General features: G+C 39.9%; 1 protein-coding gene across 1 annotated transcript in view; it reads left to right on the top strand.

Moving 5' to 3' along the window:
* LOC124805451 (modular serine protease-like) overlaps nt 1-18,238 on the top strand; it is a 220,365-nt gene extending 202,127 nt beyond the window's left edge. Inside the window, exons 9-10 of the mRNA XM_047266013.1 lie at nt 17,673-17,829; nt 17,913-18,238. Of these exons, the coding sequence (XP_047121969.1) occupies nt 17,673-17,829; nt 17,913-18,118 (363 nt within the window). The 3' untranslated portion in view covers nt 18,119-18,238. The remainder of the gene's footprint in view (nt 1-17,672; nt 17,830-17,912) is intronic.
* Nucleotides 18,239-18,507: the final 269 nt, after the last annotated feature.

Genomic DNA, 18,507 nt, shown 5'->3' with positions numbered 1-18,507 from the left:
CTGATTACTTAATCGAACAGAGCACGGGTGTGTATTAGAAACACTTTGTCTCATCCCTATGTTTTTATGTCCCTTCATCATGGGTGTGGGCTACTCTCCACACCTTACAGGATTGCTAACAGTCATCTTCCATCCTGAGCCTTGCCTTCCCAGACTGCCTTTGTATGGATCCATCAGTTCTCATAGAAAGCCATTTGACGCATTTTGTGATTGCATTGGCTGTCTGCCTGTCTTCCTCCTCCAGAAACAACAGGTTGAAGCTTCTCACTTAAGAATGAGATTTTCACTCTGCAGCGGAGTGTGCGCTGATATGAAACTTCCTGGCAGATTAAAACTGTGTGCCCGACCGAGACTCGAACTCGGGACCTGCAAGGTTCGCAGGAGAGCTTCTGTAAAGTTTGGAAGGTAGGAGACGAGGTACTGGCAGAAGTAAAGCTGTGAGTACCGGGCGTGAGTCGTGCTTCGGTAGCTCAGTTGGTAGAGCACTTGCCCGCGAAAGGCCAAGGTCCCGAGTTCGAGTCTCGGTCGGGCACACAGTTTTAATCTGCCAGGAAGTTTCTCACTTAAGCTTTACCCCTTGTCAGGTAGAAGTCTACAATGAATCTTTTACTGCATGGGAACTACTTCTGGCCCTCTCCTCTTCCCACAATTCACCCCCTGGCCCTGATTCCATTTATAACTGATTGCTCGGACACGCCAATTCTCTACAATGACAGGATCTCCTCCGGGTGTTTAACGTACTTGGTTCCAAGGTGTTTTCCTCTCTCAAAGGTGGGACAATATTCTGGCCCCTTTCCTTAAGCCCAACAGCTACCATCTGATCAGTCTGTGCAACATCCCCTGCAAATTATTTGAATGGATGATGGCTTGTTGGCTCTGTTGGGTCCTCGAATCTCAGCACCTTTTGTCCCCTTATCAGTGCAGCTGTTGGGAGGGACAGTCTCCAACTGATCATCTGCTTCAGTTGGAAATCACAGTTAAGCAGGTTTTTCCTCAGGGCTGCCATCATGGTGCAGTTTTCTTCAATCTTTGTAAGGCCTACAACACAGCTTGATGCCATCACATCTTGCTTACACTCCGTGAGTGGGGTCTTCAGGACGGCCACCAAATTTTTGTTTGCTGGTTTGTGTCCCACCTGTTGTTCTGAGTTTGGGTTGGCACCATTTTCAGCTCTCTGCGGACCCTGAAATTGGCATTCAGTAGGGTTCCACAGTAAGGGTTGTTCTCTCCTTCATCACTATTAATGGACTTATGGCCACTGTTGGACTGTTGGTCAACTTTCTCTGTATGTGGTTGTAATTTGTATCTGGGCTAGTTCCCACTTGGTGATCTCTGCAGAGTGACAGGCTCCAAGGTGTCAATTGGTGCACTTGTATGTGGTCTATGTTACAAGGGTTTCGATTCTACCCTCTTAAATTGTGTGGATGATGCATTTCTGTCCCTGTACTATGGTCCATCCTGATCTGGAGCTCTACCTTGATGCCCAGTGCCTGACTGTGGTCACCCAGTTCTGTTTCTTGGGTCCTTTTTGTGCTGACAAGCTTACTTGCTTGCCCCGTATTTGCCTGCTGAATATTGGCTGTTTCTGTAAGCTCAGTGTCCTTCACCTCTTGGAGTGCAGGTCGTTTGACTTTTCTCCGCCTTTATTGGGCCTTAGTTCTGTGCTGTCTGGACAGTGGTTGTCAAGTTTATGGTTCACATGCTCCTTCCACACTGCTCCTCTTGTACTCGGTGCACTGCTCTTCTTGTAGTCATCCCCCCTCCCTCACCCGCCACCATGTTCAGCAGTCTCAGCTCCTGTTTTCTTATGTCATTGCTATCCCTGCTTTCCTTGCTCAGTCCTCCTATTCCATTGTTTTTTGTGGCTCTGGGATGTTGCCTGCCTGCTGCCTGTACTTGAGTGGATTTACCAGTTGGGCTCTGCCTTGCTTCTCTTTGCCATGATTTCCATCTTCCCTTGTTGTCCTTTTCTCCACACTCTTCTTAATACCTCTCCTTGGTCAGCTCCTCAGCCCCGGATTTGATGGATTGTTTGTGGTATCCAAAAGCCTCCATTGCTGTGATGATGATCCACTGTTTGTTTCACCTACTTTTACTGGAGTTTTGGAAAGCTATTGTTTTTCACACCAATGGCCCCAAATCTGTCAATTACATGGAATATGCCTTCATGTCTTCTGTTGGCACTCAATACCATCTCTTGCCTGCCACATGCGGGGTGTTTATAGTGGAACTGATGGCCATTTTCTGGACCCTTTGGCTTATTAAATGGTCCTCCCTCACCCAAATTTTGTTATCTATGGACTCAATGGGTGGCCTTTACACTACTGTGTGGTGTTTTCCCATCACTCCTTTGTCTTTGCCGTTCACTACCTTCTTGCCAATCTTGATCGTGCTGCTTGTTTTGTTGGGTCCTTTGGGTACCTGGCCATATGGGTATCCTGGATAATGAGCTTACTGATCATCTAAGGGTGGGGGGAGGGAGTCACATCCCCCCCCCCCCCCCCCCCCGGTCATTCTCTGACCCCTCTGGGGGTTGATTTGCAGCTTCATGTCAAATTCCTTTTCACTCAATCATGAGCCAACTCTTTGAGAGACACCCCCTGTCTTGTAAACTTCGTGCTATTAAGGGTTCTGCCACATATTGTTCTTCTTTCTGCTACGTTTTGGCCATACGAGGCTGACTCGTGATTTTTACTCCATAATGAGGCACCCCCCTCCACCCATTACAACCCCCTCACCCCCTTCTGGTGCCCCGCCCCTGTTGTATTGGCAGGACCCTGTCACAGGATACAGATTTTGCTGGACTGCTGCTGCCTCTTGGTCCTTTGCACTAAATATAACATACCACTTTCCTTCTAATGAGTCAGATGACCCTCACATGGTTATGTCCATCCTTGATTTTCTTTGGAATAGCTGTTTATCTTCTCAGATTTAAGTACTTCAATTTCCCGCTGGAATTAAAGTACCTCAGTTAGCATTGATACTGGTTTTTGAGGCTTTCGGCATTGCCTCTGCACTGGCCAGGTTCCCCCTCCCCCCTTTTTCTATGTTTTATCTGGTGCTTTGTACTATTTTGTTCTCGCTTTTCTTGTGTCTTCTTCCATTGGTGTTGTCCCTATTATATCGTGGTGTGGTGTGGTGTGGTGTGGTGTGGTGTGGTGGGACCTCAAGTATCTGGGGCACTCTTACTCCCTCCTCCCCTCCCCCTCCTCACCCCCATACTGCTGCTCCGTCATTCCTTCTGCCTCCTTGTTTGCCCATTTTCCTTTACCATCAATTGGACTGTGTCTTCGATGTTGTCCCTCCCTTAATTTCTGCACCTTGGACTGTGGGACCAAAGATATTGTTGTTTGGCCCCCTCTTCGCTCCCCCTTTCCTCACTTCCAATCAGCAATAGAACGTACATAAAATTTACGAAAGATGTCTTATTTTCTAACAGACCCAAACCTGTGTTATATATCCAAACTCAGTACTATTCTTATATATTAACTTCTTTATGTAGGTCAGCAATAATTTTTCAAATTTAGGTTGAATATTATATGGATGTTAGTCATTTTAATGGAATACCTCTTCTTTCAGGTAATGCTCATATTCTGTATAAATGTAATTTAGTGTTCCTCTTTCCAGCAGTGCATGGAACTTCCATCTTGATGATTGTTATTGTTACTTGTAGAGTCAAATCACAATTAAATGTTTTCTTTTCTACAGACATATCTTTCTAAGTTTTAAATATTGTTATTTTTTGTATTCATCAGTCTTCTGACTGGTTTGACGCGGGCCGCCATGAATTTCTCTCCTGTGTCAACTTCATCCTCAATTATCTGCTGGACGTATTCCAATCTCTGTCTTCCTGTACAGTTTTTGCCCTCTATAGCTCCCTTTAGTCTCATGGAAGACAGTCACTGATTTCTTACAGATGTCCTGTCATTGTGTCCCTTCTAGTCGGAGTTTTCCAAATATTCTTTCCTCTCCGATTCTGTGCAGAACCTCCATCTAATTTTTAACATTTGTCTGTAGCACCACATCTCAAATTCTTTGATTCTCTCCTGTTCTGGTTTTCCCACAGTCCATGTTTCACCACCATACAATGCTGTGCTCCAAACATATATTATCAGAAATTTCTTCCTCAAATTAAGGCCTATGTTTAATAACAGCAGACTTCTCTTGGCCAGGAATACCCTTTTTGCCAGTGCTAGTCTGCTTTTGATGTCATTCTTGCTCCATCTGTCATTGGTTATTTTGTTGCCTACGTAGCAGAATTCCTTAACTTCGTCTACTTCATGACCATCAATCCTGATGTTAAGTTTCTCACTGTTCTCATTTCTGGTACTTCTAATTACTTTTGTCTTTCTTCAGTTGACCCTCAGTCCATATTTTGTACTTATATTAGACTGTCCATTCCATTCATTGTTTGTCTTTCTTCAGTTGACCCTCAGTCCATATTTTGTACTTATATTAGACTGTCCATTCCATTCATTGTTATAGTGATAAAGCAATACGAATGTAGCACTATTTACAAGTTTGAATTGAGTATGTTTCAGAATTTTGATGTGAGATGCAGTTTGCTTAATTAATACTTGAATTTTATCCCAACGCAACAATTTCAACATAATCTAAAATGCATTGTGTTTACTACACCATCTAAGCTGCTCAAGGAGATGTAAATTGTAACAAGGTAATAACTTTTCAAAATGGGTAAACTTAGAAGCTGTTTCATCACATTATGTATTAATGTATATTCCTTAATAGTGTGGTTGTCTTTTCTATTTTTCGCACAAGTCATGGTCATTGTTGAAGTGAGTTGCGTCTCAAGAAATTATTTTCAGACGTGTTGGTGGTCACAGCATTGTTTTAATTACTATTAGTAATAAACCTTTTTTCCTTTATCATTCCATGGAAATATAAATTGAACATTGTAAAATTATGTAAGTGTTAATACCACTAATATTGTTATGATGTCTATTCTTCATTTTTGGGTTTTATTTGCGTAGTGAGCAGAACTGAATTGTAGTATAGTGGTATGATAGACATGTTCTAAAATAGTACTCCAATGTCAGATACATAGGATAATTCATTACTAGACCCAGATGAACCTGAACAGGGACAGGGAGAAATGTCTGTCAAAGAAATGACTGGCATCAACTGTACTGAGCAGCCATTGAGAATGACTAAGACTAAATGTGCACAATAACATTTTCAGACGCTCAGGATAAGGAATAAGAGAGAAAATTACAATGTACATACAGATCTAACAGGATCACAATGGGGAAAGGTTCACCAACATTACTAACAATGATTTGATTATGCAAAACGAAGGAGACATAAAATCATTCCCTCTTAGAGATGGAGAAAATCTTGAACAAGTAAAAACATTACCATATTCAAAGCTCATGTTGGGTCTGCAACATGGAGTAAAAGGCATTTAGAGGCATGCATCAAAGTAAACAGAATGGATTCAGTGACTAAGATAATAAACTTACAACTATCAGTATATATTTGTGCTACAGATATCAACAGTATTCAAACACAAATTAATACTGATAAAATAGTTGATGCATCTGGATAAGACACAGTACTGAATCTTTGCAGAGAAACTGGCACATCTGTGTTGTTTGTTTCAGGACGGGTTACAATGCATGCCTGTTGCTGTTATTGAATAAAGTCACAGTATCACAGCTGACATCATAATATTAATAATTAATAGATCATAATAATTAATATTGTTTATCTTAAGAGCAAAAGCCAAGCAAAAGCACAAAGAATTTTTTACCATAGAAATAGCTGGACTTAAAATAGCATATGTGCCCCAATTAAAATTTTGGGAAGTTTGTGTACTTGTCATATAAATCAAACAGCTAATGTGAATTTTAGTGCTATGCTACATAGTTTAATCAGTGGCTTTCAGTTATCAGACACCATGTGACTGGGATATCCAAACAGAGACGCTTATTTGCATATCACAACTAATGCAGTGAGGTTTTTCTGCTGTAAGTGCATGTCACATCATCTTGCAAATGAAATAAAAGTGACAAAACTTTGTCCTTTTCTAATCATACCACATTCCAACTCAGCATTGCCCATACACCACTAAATTTGATTCTTGATTTCCAAAAAGCATTTGACTGAGTACACACCTACACTTATTGTCAAAAGTACAATCACGAGGGATATCAAGTGAAATTTGTAACTGGGTTGAGGACATTTTGGTAGGGACACAGATGTTATCTTGGTGTTCATGTTGTATATTAATCACATTGCAGACAAGATTAATAGTAAATTAGGCATTTTGTAGGTGATGCATTTATCTATAATGATGTACTGTCCGACAGAAATTGCATAAATATTCAGTCAGATCTTGATAAGACTTCAACACTGTGCAGAGATTGGCAGCTGGCACTAAATGTTTATAAATGTAAAATTTTGCACTTCACAAAATGAAAAAAAATTAGTATCCTGTGAATATCAATGAATCACTGTAGAATGAAGGCTTTCACGACCGGGTGACATGGCTGTTGATATACTTTCCGGGATGGGAGGTCGTGGTCTTGGACCACGACCTCACATCCCGGAAAGTACATCAACAGTCAATGAATCACTGTCGGAATTGGTGAACCCATACACATACTCATGTGTAGCATTTCGTAGGGAATGAAACAGAGTGACCATAGGTTCAGTCGAGGGTAAAGCAGGTGGTAGACTGTGGTTTAATGGTAGAATACTGGGGAAGTGCAGTCAGTCTACAAAAGAGATTGCTTAAAAGTCACTCATGTGACCCATCCTAAAATATTGCTGAAATGTGTCACAGGTTTGTTTAATCCATGGGAGAGTGGTACAGAGATATTCAAGGAACTGAGCTGGCAGACTCTTGAAGACAGACTTAAACTGTCCCAGGAAAATCTATTAACAAAGTTTCAAGAACCAGCTTTAAATGATTACTCCAAGGATATACTACAGTTCCCTATTTATTGCTCACATAGGAATTGTGAGGATAAGATCAGAATAATTACTGCAGATGTAGATGTAAAATCCATTGAGTTAGAGGCTTATGGCAACTTGATTGCACTTTACTACATGGTTCAGAATTAGGGTACTACATAACAGACCTAAAATAGATTGACACAGTGGAGACTGTGTCTGAGAGCCACTGCTGGATGTTGAAAGCTAACCCCATTTTGATCAACTGTGTGAATGAATATGCAAAAGAAAGTCTGCCTGACAAAAGCTAATGCAAGAATATTACTTCCTGGCAATATGACTGGAATGAGGCAGGTATGCTAACATCAGATAACATTGTCACAGTAAAACGTGTTAAGACAAAATTCTTAACTTCAAAAAGGAGTATCAGCACCAAAGATAGAAATGAAATATGGCAACAATTAACAATAACATATTCAAGTGCTCAAAACTGGGTGCAGGCATCTTGTAGAAAGTTTTCAAAGGAATGGAGGGGTTGTGACACACAAGGGCATAAAATGGGCTATTGCAGCATATTTTATCTCCTTTTATTCTACAGAAAGTGTGGCACCCACACTTACTGCAGAATGGTTAAACAACATTGGATTTTTGTCTCTGAATAGCAAAGACTGGAACAGGAACCTGCAAGCTCCAGTTACTATGGATGAGCTTTATGGAAAGCACCAAAAAACAAATCAGCTGGTCATGTTATTTTGTTGGTGGACTTTTATAGCAAATTTTGACATGTACTAGGGAACACACTAGAAAAAAAATTGCATTGAAGTCCAGCAAGGAGGAATTCCTAGATGTTGTAAAGGTACTAATCTCAAAGAAAAATGAAACCATTGCAGCTGTTTATTACAAAATTTCCACAAGGAACATTAACAGATGACTAAAAACAGCATTGGCAAGAGTCTTGGGACACTATCAAAACCTTTCAGCTCCAGGATACAGAGTGACTCACACATTGGTGGACAATTGTGACCTTGTCCATCTTACTTGGGAAGTGCAGTCAATTTTATGTATTGTATTTCTTGATTTCCAAAAAAGAGCACATGAGAATAAATTCAAGTACTTTTAAAGAGGCAACAATAAAATATGATTTGATAGGAAATTAATAAAAATTACCAGTTTATGATTACTGGTAACCTTTCGCAGCATTTACAGTCACAGATAGTACAGTGTCAGGGTTGTCCTTGGTTTGCTTCTCTCTATGCAGTAGCAATGGAATCTTTTCTCTGAAGATCAAAGATCACATCGATGGGGAACATGCAAGCAAGATATTCGAGGAAGGGTTAAGGAGCATTACAGAGAATGTCTTCCAAATGTTTTGGCCCTTTGTTTTATAAGGACATTGATTTATATCAATCTAGAAAGCAAAATTAACAGATATGTCTGAGTCTAGTTCACAGAAAAAAAATTACATGGGGGAGGACACATTGAGGGAATTGTCAGCAAGAGTCCATCAACAATTAATGCATAATGCTCCTAAACATCCTGTGACAGTAAAATATCTTCACACACATTCATTTCACATTTGGAGAAATATTCAGGCAAGATTTTACCCACAAATGATTGATATGTTGCTAGCTTTCATCACTGAAACCTGCCCAACTCTTGCTAAGAAACATAAAATCAAACTGGCCACCTTAGGCTTATGCTAAGTGTATAGTGTTGGAGTGAACATTGCACACATACATCAATGCAAGAAAGTTATTAACATTTGGAGTTGAGTGAGCAAAAAATTCTCTATCATAGTGACAATTGCCATAAATATGTATGTTAACTAAGTTTGGCTACAAGATTGGAAATTTTTTATCGATGCTAAACACTATGCCTCTGCCTGGCATGTCAGCCACTGGACATTTTTTCTTGTCAAACACAAAAGAACTGACACAAAATGTGTTCATTAAGTAAAAAAACACATTTTTCAGAAAAAAAGTTGGTTTTATTCCAATAGAGCATATTATTTCTCATTCTTTTGGCCACAAAACCCTATTTTCCAACATTCTCTGTTCATACAGTGGCCTTTGCCACCTTAGTGGGAAGCCCTGTATGCCTGCATGGTACCATCCTACTGGTCAATGTAAGAGCCAACTTCTTGCTGCATCAATAACCTCCCTGTCTTCCATGTACTGCTTCTCGTGGAGTGCATCCTTCTTTGGGCCAAACAGATGGAAGTTAGAAGATGGAAGATCCGAGCTGAAGGGGGGATGAAGAGGAAGAGTCCAGTGAAGTTTTGTGAGCTTCTTTCAGGTGCTCAGATTATTATGAGGCCTTGAATTGTCATGGAGAAAAGAAATTTGTTTGCATGTGTGGCAATGAACATTTGAAAGTTGTTTCTTCAATTTTTTTAGGGTAACAGATACACTTCAGAGTTGATCGTTTCACCGTCTGGCAGGACATCAAACAGAATAACCCCTTTATCACCCCAGAAGACCATCATCTTGATTTTATGAGCTAAGGGTGCAGCTTTGAACTTCTCTTTCAGAGGAGAGGTGGTGTGGTGCCACACCATTAATTGCCATTTTGATTCTGGCATGAAGTGATGAACCCATGTTTCATCACCTGTGATGATATTAACAGAATCTTCCATTGGTTCTTGGTAGAACAGCATTATATTACCTGTGATGGTATTTGACAAACAATTTTCATGATCAGTCTCATAAAGTACAAGCATTTCTGCACAGATGGTCCTTCATTCCCCTTAATGGTCATCTGCTATGTGGTGATGAATGCAGCAGGCACACACCTTTGAGTACCCCAGCTGATGAATGAGTGTGTCAGCACTACCAACAGAGAAGTCCAGCTGAGCAGTGACGTGTTTGAATGTGATCCATTGATCACTCAAATGACTGTGTCTGCATGTTCCAACATTCAGAAGTAGCGCCCATGTGCGGCTGCCTGGCATGTGAGATATCGGACAGATTTGCGTGACCTTGTTCTGATGACAGATGCCTCGCCCAATGTGTCACCTCACTTTTGTTCACTGCCAGGTCTCTGTAGACATTCTGCAAGTGCCTGAAAATATCTGTGGTGCTCTGGTTCTCTGCCGAAAGAAACAGTGACTGCTTGGAATGCACTTGCATTTCAGAAGCAATTTTGAAGGCTACATATAGTGCTGCCACCTATCAGATCTTTATGAAACTGTAGGTGCTGAAGCAGGAATATTCCAAAGTGCCCCACAGCAAATCCTGTATTTTTCAACCAAAACTGGCACAGGAAAAAATTTGTTTCATTACTTGTTGAATGCCCCTCATACATAAATTTCATTGAGTACTTGTCATTGCAACGTTGGAGTCTCAGATCTCGTCCATGAACCAGATGTGGAGGGACGCTGCACAGTTATGTGCATGTTATTCTCAAGACAGTTTAAGATAGGAAAATGATGATAAAGAATGTGGATTGAAGTCAGTGTTATTATATCAAGTAAAAAAGAAAAAAAATGATGTTTTTTGCATCAGTTGCCTGTTTTTGTGGTTGTTGCAATTATGTTGACTAGTTTCACTAATTTGTAACTAAAAAAATTTCAAACAATCTTTTAACATAGGATAAAGAAAATGTTTTGGAAGAAGAACTAAAAACAACTTACTGGGTTGTTACAGTTAAACTGTGGTGTTTAGAGTGCTGCAGTGTGGGCTGTATACATAGGACAGGAAACATCACAGGTACATACATGTGGATGCTCTGTGGAATATGCTGAAAAAGTAACTGCTTGAGTTTGGAAGTAAAAATATGATGTTGTGAGCAGTCAGAATGTGATTTGGGTGCAGGGGAAGGGGAGGGATGATCAAACACATGATAACAATGACTCTGTCATGTTTATTAGGAGATGGTCACAAGTTACAGCATGTGTTCTGCATGGTTTCCTAATTAGCAACCTGCTGCATCCATAAAATGGCATGGTTGACACTTGATCGTAGCATATCCATTGTAATCAGAGCAGTATATCATTATATGCTATCCTTCAGATGATGAAGACTCTGGTTACATCCCTGATACATGATCTTTCATACACCCCCACAACCGGAAGTCACATGGATTTAGGTTGTGGATCTGGAAGGTTACACATCTTGAAGCTGCCCACAGATGATGCTGTCATTAACAGATGTTTCTTGAAACAAATCTTACACCTGGCAAGCAACATGTGGTGCCGCCCCATCTTGTTTGAAAATAGTGGCAGGGACATAGTTGCTTTCTTGTAAAGCTACAATCATGTGTTGTACAAGGTGGTCATTATAATTTGCAAACATCATTGTACACCTAACAGGCCCATGAGGTGTCATCTCCATGAGGAAAAACAGACTGAATGAAGTAGCTTGTGTGCCCACATCACAGTCATATAATCTGAGTGCAGTGAATGTTCCTGCACAACATGTGTCAAAGTAGAAATCCATATGAGACAGTTCTTTGTATTCATGGCACAGTGCAGAGAGAAATGTGCCTCATTCACCTGAAGAATGTTCCCTGGCCACATGTCATCCATATCTATGCATGCCAATAAATGAAGGGCAAAGTCACAGCATTCTAGTCCATCTCAGGACTTCATCAGTGCACATTTTGGATCTTGCACAGATACCACACCACAAAAACATTTGAACTATTTATCAGGCCAGTGACAATTTCTGTGACACAGCTCAAGTACTGGCTGCAGAATTTGGGGCATATGCTGCACAGTTGGCTATAGCTGCAGCAACTTCAACAACTACTGACATGGGAATGGGCTGCCCCACACTAACTGCTGCACCATCTGATTCACTTGTTTCATCAAATTTCTTGATCATGTACCTTAGCCCATTTATTGAACTGGGACCTCTTTGCAGCTTGTTCTATGGACAATATTCCTGTTACACAGTGCTGCTATTGCTGTCATTCTGATAAAACATCTTTACCATCTGTGCAATATCTTTCTTAACAATAGGCATTGTGTTTCATGTGGGAAACTTAAGTCTTCTAAACACTTTACAACAATCACTTCACAAAAGAACTCAACATGTGACATGAAGCAACAAACAGCATACTGACATTAAAACAGGAAACATTTCACATTCTGACAACTTACAGTGTCATGTTTTCACCTGGTGGCAGAAAGTGGAACTATTTTTTTCAGTATACTCCATGAACACACTGATTAATGAACATATCTATGACATTTCAGCATCCTGCAATCTATACAGGGCCCACTGCAACATTCAGAAACCATCAATCTAACTATACCCACCCAGTCTGTTGTTTATAAAAAAAAAAGGAAAAAAATTGTGGATCCAAACTGTACACTGCTATAGTCAGCATTTTGACTACTTCTGTTGTTGTTGTTGTTGTTGTTGTTATTGTTGTTGATAAATGTAAATAATTTGAAGAATATATTGACAATGGTTAAGCTACGCAACAACATTTGTAAAGTTATGTAATTCATTGTGTTTAAGTTCAGTAAAAGAAAACTATGGCAAGTCACGGTGGAATAACTATAATATGGGAAGTTCTGATGTCTACTCTCCACATAGATGAGGTGTTGAGCAGCAGACAGGCACATTGAAAGGAGACTGTTATTCTGTTAAATATTATAATCTATCATACAGATTCTTTCTTCAGATAGATGTGCTTGCATGACCACTTTCACCACACACATGACCACTGTCATATCAGACGGTGGTGAGCAATGATGTCACCTGAGCTTTATAGTGGGGAGACAGAAGAGGCGTCAAGTGGAGAGGAGAAGGAATACCAGGGCAGGGATGTGGCAGGAACAGGATGGTAAGCTGCTGTTATGTGTAGAACCTGGAAGCTGTGGTTGGGGCTGGAAGGGGATTGGGGAGGGGGGGGGGGGGGGACAAGAAACAGAGAAGGGCTCACTGGTAGCATAGTGAGTGTGCCTGAATGATGAAGTGGCCCAGGAAATGCCACAAAAATATTCCCCAGACCACACCACTCCCACAATTGTTGAGGGTGTTTTGAGGTTTCATGCTGTACACTCCAACTCTCCGATGCAGCAGAAAATGTGATTCATATGAAAACTTCACCTGTTGCCACTCAGTTGACAGCTAGTTGCGGTACTAGCATGGAAATTCCAGCCTTCATTGTCGATCAACAGCAGTCAGCATAGGTGCATGAGCCAGGTGCCTGTCACAGAGGCCTAAACGCAACATTTGCTGAGTGGTGGTTGAGGAGTTGCTGAGCTGTCAGCTGCTTAAGGGAGGGTAGGATGTCAAACGGGCCGACTTGGAGCAGGAGAGGCACCACAGGACATTTTAATTTCCACTGTCTAAAAGTTGTTGTTGTTGTTGTTGTGGTCTTCAGTCCTGACACTATCCTGTGCAAGCTTCTTCATCTGCCAGTACCTACTGCAACCTACATCCTTCTGAATCTGTTTAGTGTATTCATCTCTTGGTCTCCCTCTACGATTTTTACCCTCTACGCTTCCGTCCAATACTAAAATTGTGATCCCTTGATGTCTCAGAACATGTCCTACCAACCGATCCCTTCTTCTAGTCAGGTTGTGCCACAAACTTCTCATCTCTCCAATTCTATTCAATACCTCCCCATTAGTTATATGATCTACCACATTTCGAAAGCTTCTATTCTCTTCTTGTTCAAATTATTTATCGACCATGTTTCACCTCCATACAAAGCTACGCTCCATACAAATACTTTCAGAAATGACTTTCTGACACTTAAATCTATACTTGATGTTAACAAATTTCTCTTCTTCAGAAACGCTTTCCTTGCCCTTGCCATTCTACATTTTATATCCTCTCTACTTTACCATCATCAGTTATTTTGCTCCCCAAATAGCAAAACTCCTTTACTACTTTAAGTGTCTCATTTCCTAATCTAATTCCCTCAGCATCACCCGACTTAAGTCGAATACATTCCATTATCCTTGTTTTGCTTTTGTTGATGGTCATCTTATATCCTCCTTTCAAGACAGTATCCATTCCGTTCAACTGCTCTTCCAAGTCCTTTGCTGTCTCTGACAGAATTACAATGTCATTGGCGAACCTCAAAGTTTTTATTTCTTCTCCATGATTTTAATACCTACTCCAAATTTTTCTTTTGTTTCCTTCACTGCTTGCTCAATGTACTGATTGAATAACATCGGGGAGAGCCTACAACCCTGTCTCACTCCCTTCCCAACCACTGCTTCCCTTTCATGTCCCTCGACTCATGTAACTGCCATCTGGCTTCTGGACAAATTGTAAATAGCCTTTTGCTCCCTGTGTTTTACCCCTGCCACATTCAGAATTTGAAAGAGAGTATTCCAGTCAACATTGTCAAAAGCTTTCTCTAAGTCTAGAAATGCTAGAAATGTAGGTTTGCCTTTCCTTAATCTAGCTTCTAAGATAGGTCGTAGGGTCAGTATTGCCCCATGTGTTCCAATATTTCTACAGAATCCAAACTGATCTTCCCCGAGGTCAGCTTCTACCAGTTTTTCCATTCGTCTGTAAAGAATTCACGTTAGTATTTTGCATCTGTGACTTATTAAACTGCTTGTTCAGTAATTTTCACATCTGTCGACACCTACTTTCTTTGGGATTGGAATTATTATATTTTTCTTGAAGTCAGAGAGTATTTTGCCTGTCTCATACATCTTGCTCACCAGATGGTAGAGTTTTGTTAGGACTGGCTCTCCCAAGGTCATTAGTAGTTCTAATGGAATGTTGTCTACTCCCGTGGCCTTTTACAAGTAAATTCATAGAACTTTGTCAGCATGACCAGGAAGGATTCAGGATTCACACTCATAGCAGCGGAAGCTCAAAAACATAACAAAATAATTTTTTTTAAATGTGAAATTTCATCATTTTTTCACTTACTGTTGGCTGCATTTGTTGCTATAGGTACACTTTTCTTCACAAGTGAGAGAGACTGTTCGATGAATTTTGCACAGCTTACAAACCATACTTACAGGTGTCTGAAACTCTAGAATCTATTTAATTTATGAAAAAATGAATGAGTTGTTACGTTTTAAATTTTATGTTTAGAAAAAAATCAAATTTTTTAGTTATTATCTCAATTTTTACCACAGTTTTAATACATTCGGAAAATTCTAGAATGTTGTACACCTGCAAGAATGGTTTGTATGCTGTGCAAAATTCATCAAAGAATCTCTCTTACTTGTGAAGAAAAATGTACCTATACCAACAAATGGAGCCAACAGTAAGTGAAAAAATGATGAAATTTCATATCTAAAAAAAATTTATTATGTTATGTTTTTGCTCTTCCACTGCTATGAGTGTGAATCCTGAATCCTTTCTGGTTATGCTGACAAAGTTTTATGAATTTATTTGTAAAAGTATTAGACAGTAGAAAATAAAATGTCCTGTGGTGCCTCTCCTGCTCCAAGTCAGCCCGTTTGACGTCCTACTCCCCTTAACAGTTGCATGTCTATTCACCAATACATACATTTTCACAGCATCATTCGCCCCTGTCATCTGTGGCGTTTGGTGGACCACTGTTGCCTTGGTGTCCATTGTGGGTAAGGCCATTTTGCCATGCACGGTATGTTTTAACCGTCGCATCACATGAATGGTTTATAAACTTACCATTTTGGAAATGCTTCTACCATTGGCCCCAAAAGCCAATGATAATGCCGTTTTAGATGTCAGATAAATTGCTGAGTTTCCACATTATGATGATGACTGCACTGTTTTCCATGTCCTCATGACACATTTTATGTATCCTGCACTGCTAGTGCTGCCACCTGCCATTTGTGAATGGTTACTGCACACTGACATTGAATGTAGGTAGTGGTCACATTAATGCGAGTGGACCCAGTAGATGGCACAGTCTGTGAAGCAGTGATAGTCAAGCCACTAAGTTGGGCAATGTATTCAGAAAATGGGTGTTCCAGCTGTTACCATTCAGAAAAGTAGCTTGTGAGCAGTCATGCCTATCTAGACTGGTGCACTGTGGTTACAGATAATGTTTATCTAATTAGGAGTAGGGATAGGAGATGCCTGTGAAAAGACTGGAATAGGTGGTAGTGGGAGAATGTATGGGACAGGTCTTAAATCTGTCTGTTACAGGGGAATGAGCCATGGAGCAAGGGGTCGGAAACAGAGATGGAATAGGAATGAACAAAGATATTGGTTAGTGTGGGTAAAGAGCAGAATGCCACTGTGGGACAAGTTGGATGGATAGCGGAGAGGATATTTTTCACTTCAGGACATGGCCCTACATTGGCAGACCTGTGCCAGACAAGACATCTGCATTTTTGTGTGCTCATAAAAAATAAGATATTTAGATCATAATAACATTATTCCAGTTCAAATTACTCATTACATGTGTGTATTAGTGCATTTTTAAGCTCACTATTAAATGTATCACTTTTCTTTACACATTAGTCCAGAAAATGCAAAAAGATTTTAGGTCAGGTAGTAGACATATATTTGTTTATGTTTTGCACAGTTAAGTTAAAGAATAACATTCAGTTGTTCTGTTTTTCATGCAACAATTTAATTTGAAAGTGTCCATTAATTGTTAAGTTCATATTTCAGGAAAGTACCTGAAATCTTAAGTTGTTTGATTTAGAAACCTTCACGCTAGTCATTTGTCTACATACGGTTGGTGTACAGTAAAGTTAAATTCTGTTGAGATGACGTTAATTAACAGATACTGCAGTTGAGTGGGTGATAAGTTCTTATTGCAAGTGGAAATAAATAACTTTGTAAATTGTATCATACACATGAAGCCCTAAGCTGTAGGCCTAAATTTTGTTGTTCATTGAGCAGTCTGCTGCTGACTGAAATGAGTTTCATGCAGTCCTGAGGGTACTATAGCAGATGGGATATATCTGTGCTGAGAAATTCCTCATTTGTTCCAAATTCTGAAGCGTTCTTAAAAGTGATTCAACGAAGGTCCTGGCAGGTGTACATATCCAGGACTCCCTTCTCCATGTACAAATGCTAGGGAAGGAGTTGGCATTCCACTGCCTATCATGCTGCAAGGGAATTCAGGGGAATGAATTAACGGATGTGACAGCCAGGAAGCGTGTCTTCTAAATCAGGTGGCTCAATTCGCTGTACCCTTATTTGTAAATTCTTGCTGTTGAGGTCCATCATCCTGTTACATACAGAGTTTTAATCTGTTTCACGAAGTTGCAAATTTTACATTTTTTGTGACTTGGTGCACCCCCCCCCCCCCCCCACACACACACACACACACACACACACACACACACACACACACACACACACACACACACACAGAGAGAGAGAGAGAGAGAGAGAGAGAGAGAGAGAGAGAGAGAGAGACCTTTTTGATTTTGGTTTTATGTGGTTTAGTTTGATCATGAATGCCAGACTGATTCCTATGAAATGAGCATATAACCCCTTTTCTGACAGTTTAAATTTCAATCTAGGCATTGGTTCAGTCTCTAAAGATGCCTTAATTGATGAGATTTTAAACCTTCTCTGCTTCATAATGGTGGGTGTGCAGTATTTTACTTTATAGAGCAACTGGACATCATCTCAAGAGTCATAAGCATTGCCTTCCATGTATGTGACAACTAGGCATCTGCTGAACAGTCAAGCTTAATATGTTTGTAGATGTTCTCTTTCCTTTTGTTAGAGTAAATTTATTGGCTGAAATATTCATGAATATCTTTAAGTTTCCATCTGAAGCTTGGCTTCACTATCTTTATTTCTTTCACCCATTTTTCTAAGTGATTCTTGGAAGATCAATACAAATATAATATAATGTGTCTCATCTGTCATTTTAAGATTGCTCACTGGGGTTACGTTGACAGGCCAAGCCCAAATGATGAAATCCTTACATCCATATTGCCAGTTTTCGAGTCTGTGCAGTGTAACGAAGTACTTCCTGTCACTTTTAAATATTTTTTTACTTCTGACAAATTCTGTGCAGGATATGCAAATGGTGAGTGTTTTAAAATGGTTATTCATCTGCATTTAAACCAAATTATCAATATGCTCTTGCCACTGAAAAAAATTTCTTTTAAGGTTCTGCTGTTTGCTTGGATGATGATGGAGGTGGCTTTTTGTTGGAGCAGGAAGCAACAGCCACAACTAAACAATGGTTCATTCAGGGAGTATATAGTCTGGGTGTTCCACCATCAGTAGGAACATTGTGTCCAAGTTACCCTGTTCTTTTCACTAAAGTGAATGATCATCTGAACTGGCTCAAGACATACTATGACAAATACTAAAAAGAAAGTGACATTGAAGCACATGTGCCATAATTATATGTGGAAGAACTTTTAATATTCTGGATTCCACTTAATGTAAATATGCTTATGATTTGAGTTTGATCAGGGGTAGCTGTTAAACTATAGTAAAGTTCCTTACTGAAAATGTAAATATATTTTTCCAGAAGAAATTGTCAGAGTTTATTTGAAGTTAAAAAAGAAATCCTAAAACTGTGACTACTGAAAATAACTTACTTTACATACATAATAAATGGGATTCATCCAAAATAAAATTACTTCTTGAGATGTCAAGCCACTGCAATTGGAATACTTTATGTCCATATTTAAAGAAAAGCGAGGAGGAGACATGTAAAGGTGGTAGAAGTAATACAGAAGTAGCAGTTTCTTCT

Source organism: Schistocerca piceifrons, chromosome 7 (assembly GCF_021461385.2).
Source record: "Schistocerca piceifrons isolate TAMUIC-IGC-003096 chromosome 7, iqSchPice1.1, whole genome shotgun sequence".
NCBI classification, from domain to species: domain Eukaryota; kingdom Metazoa; phylum Arthropoda; class Insecta; order Orthoptera; family Acrididae; genus Schistocerca; species Schistocerca piceifrons.
This window is presented reverse-complemented; position numbering and strand designations above follow the sequence as displayed.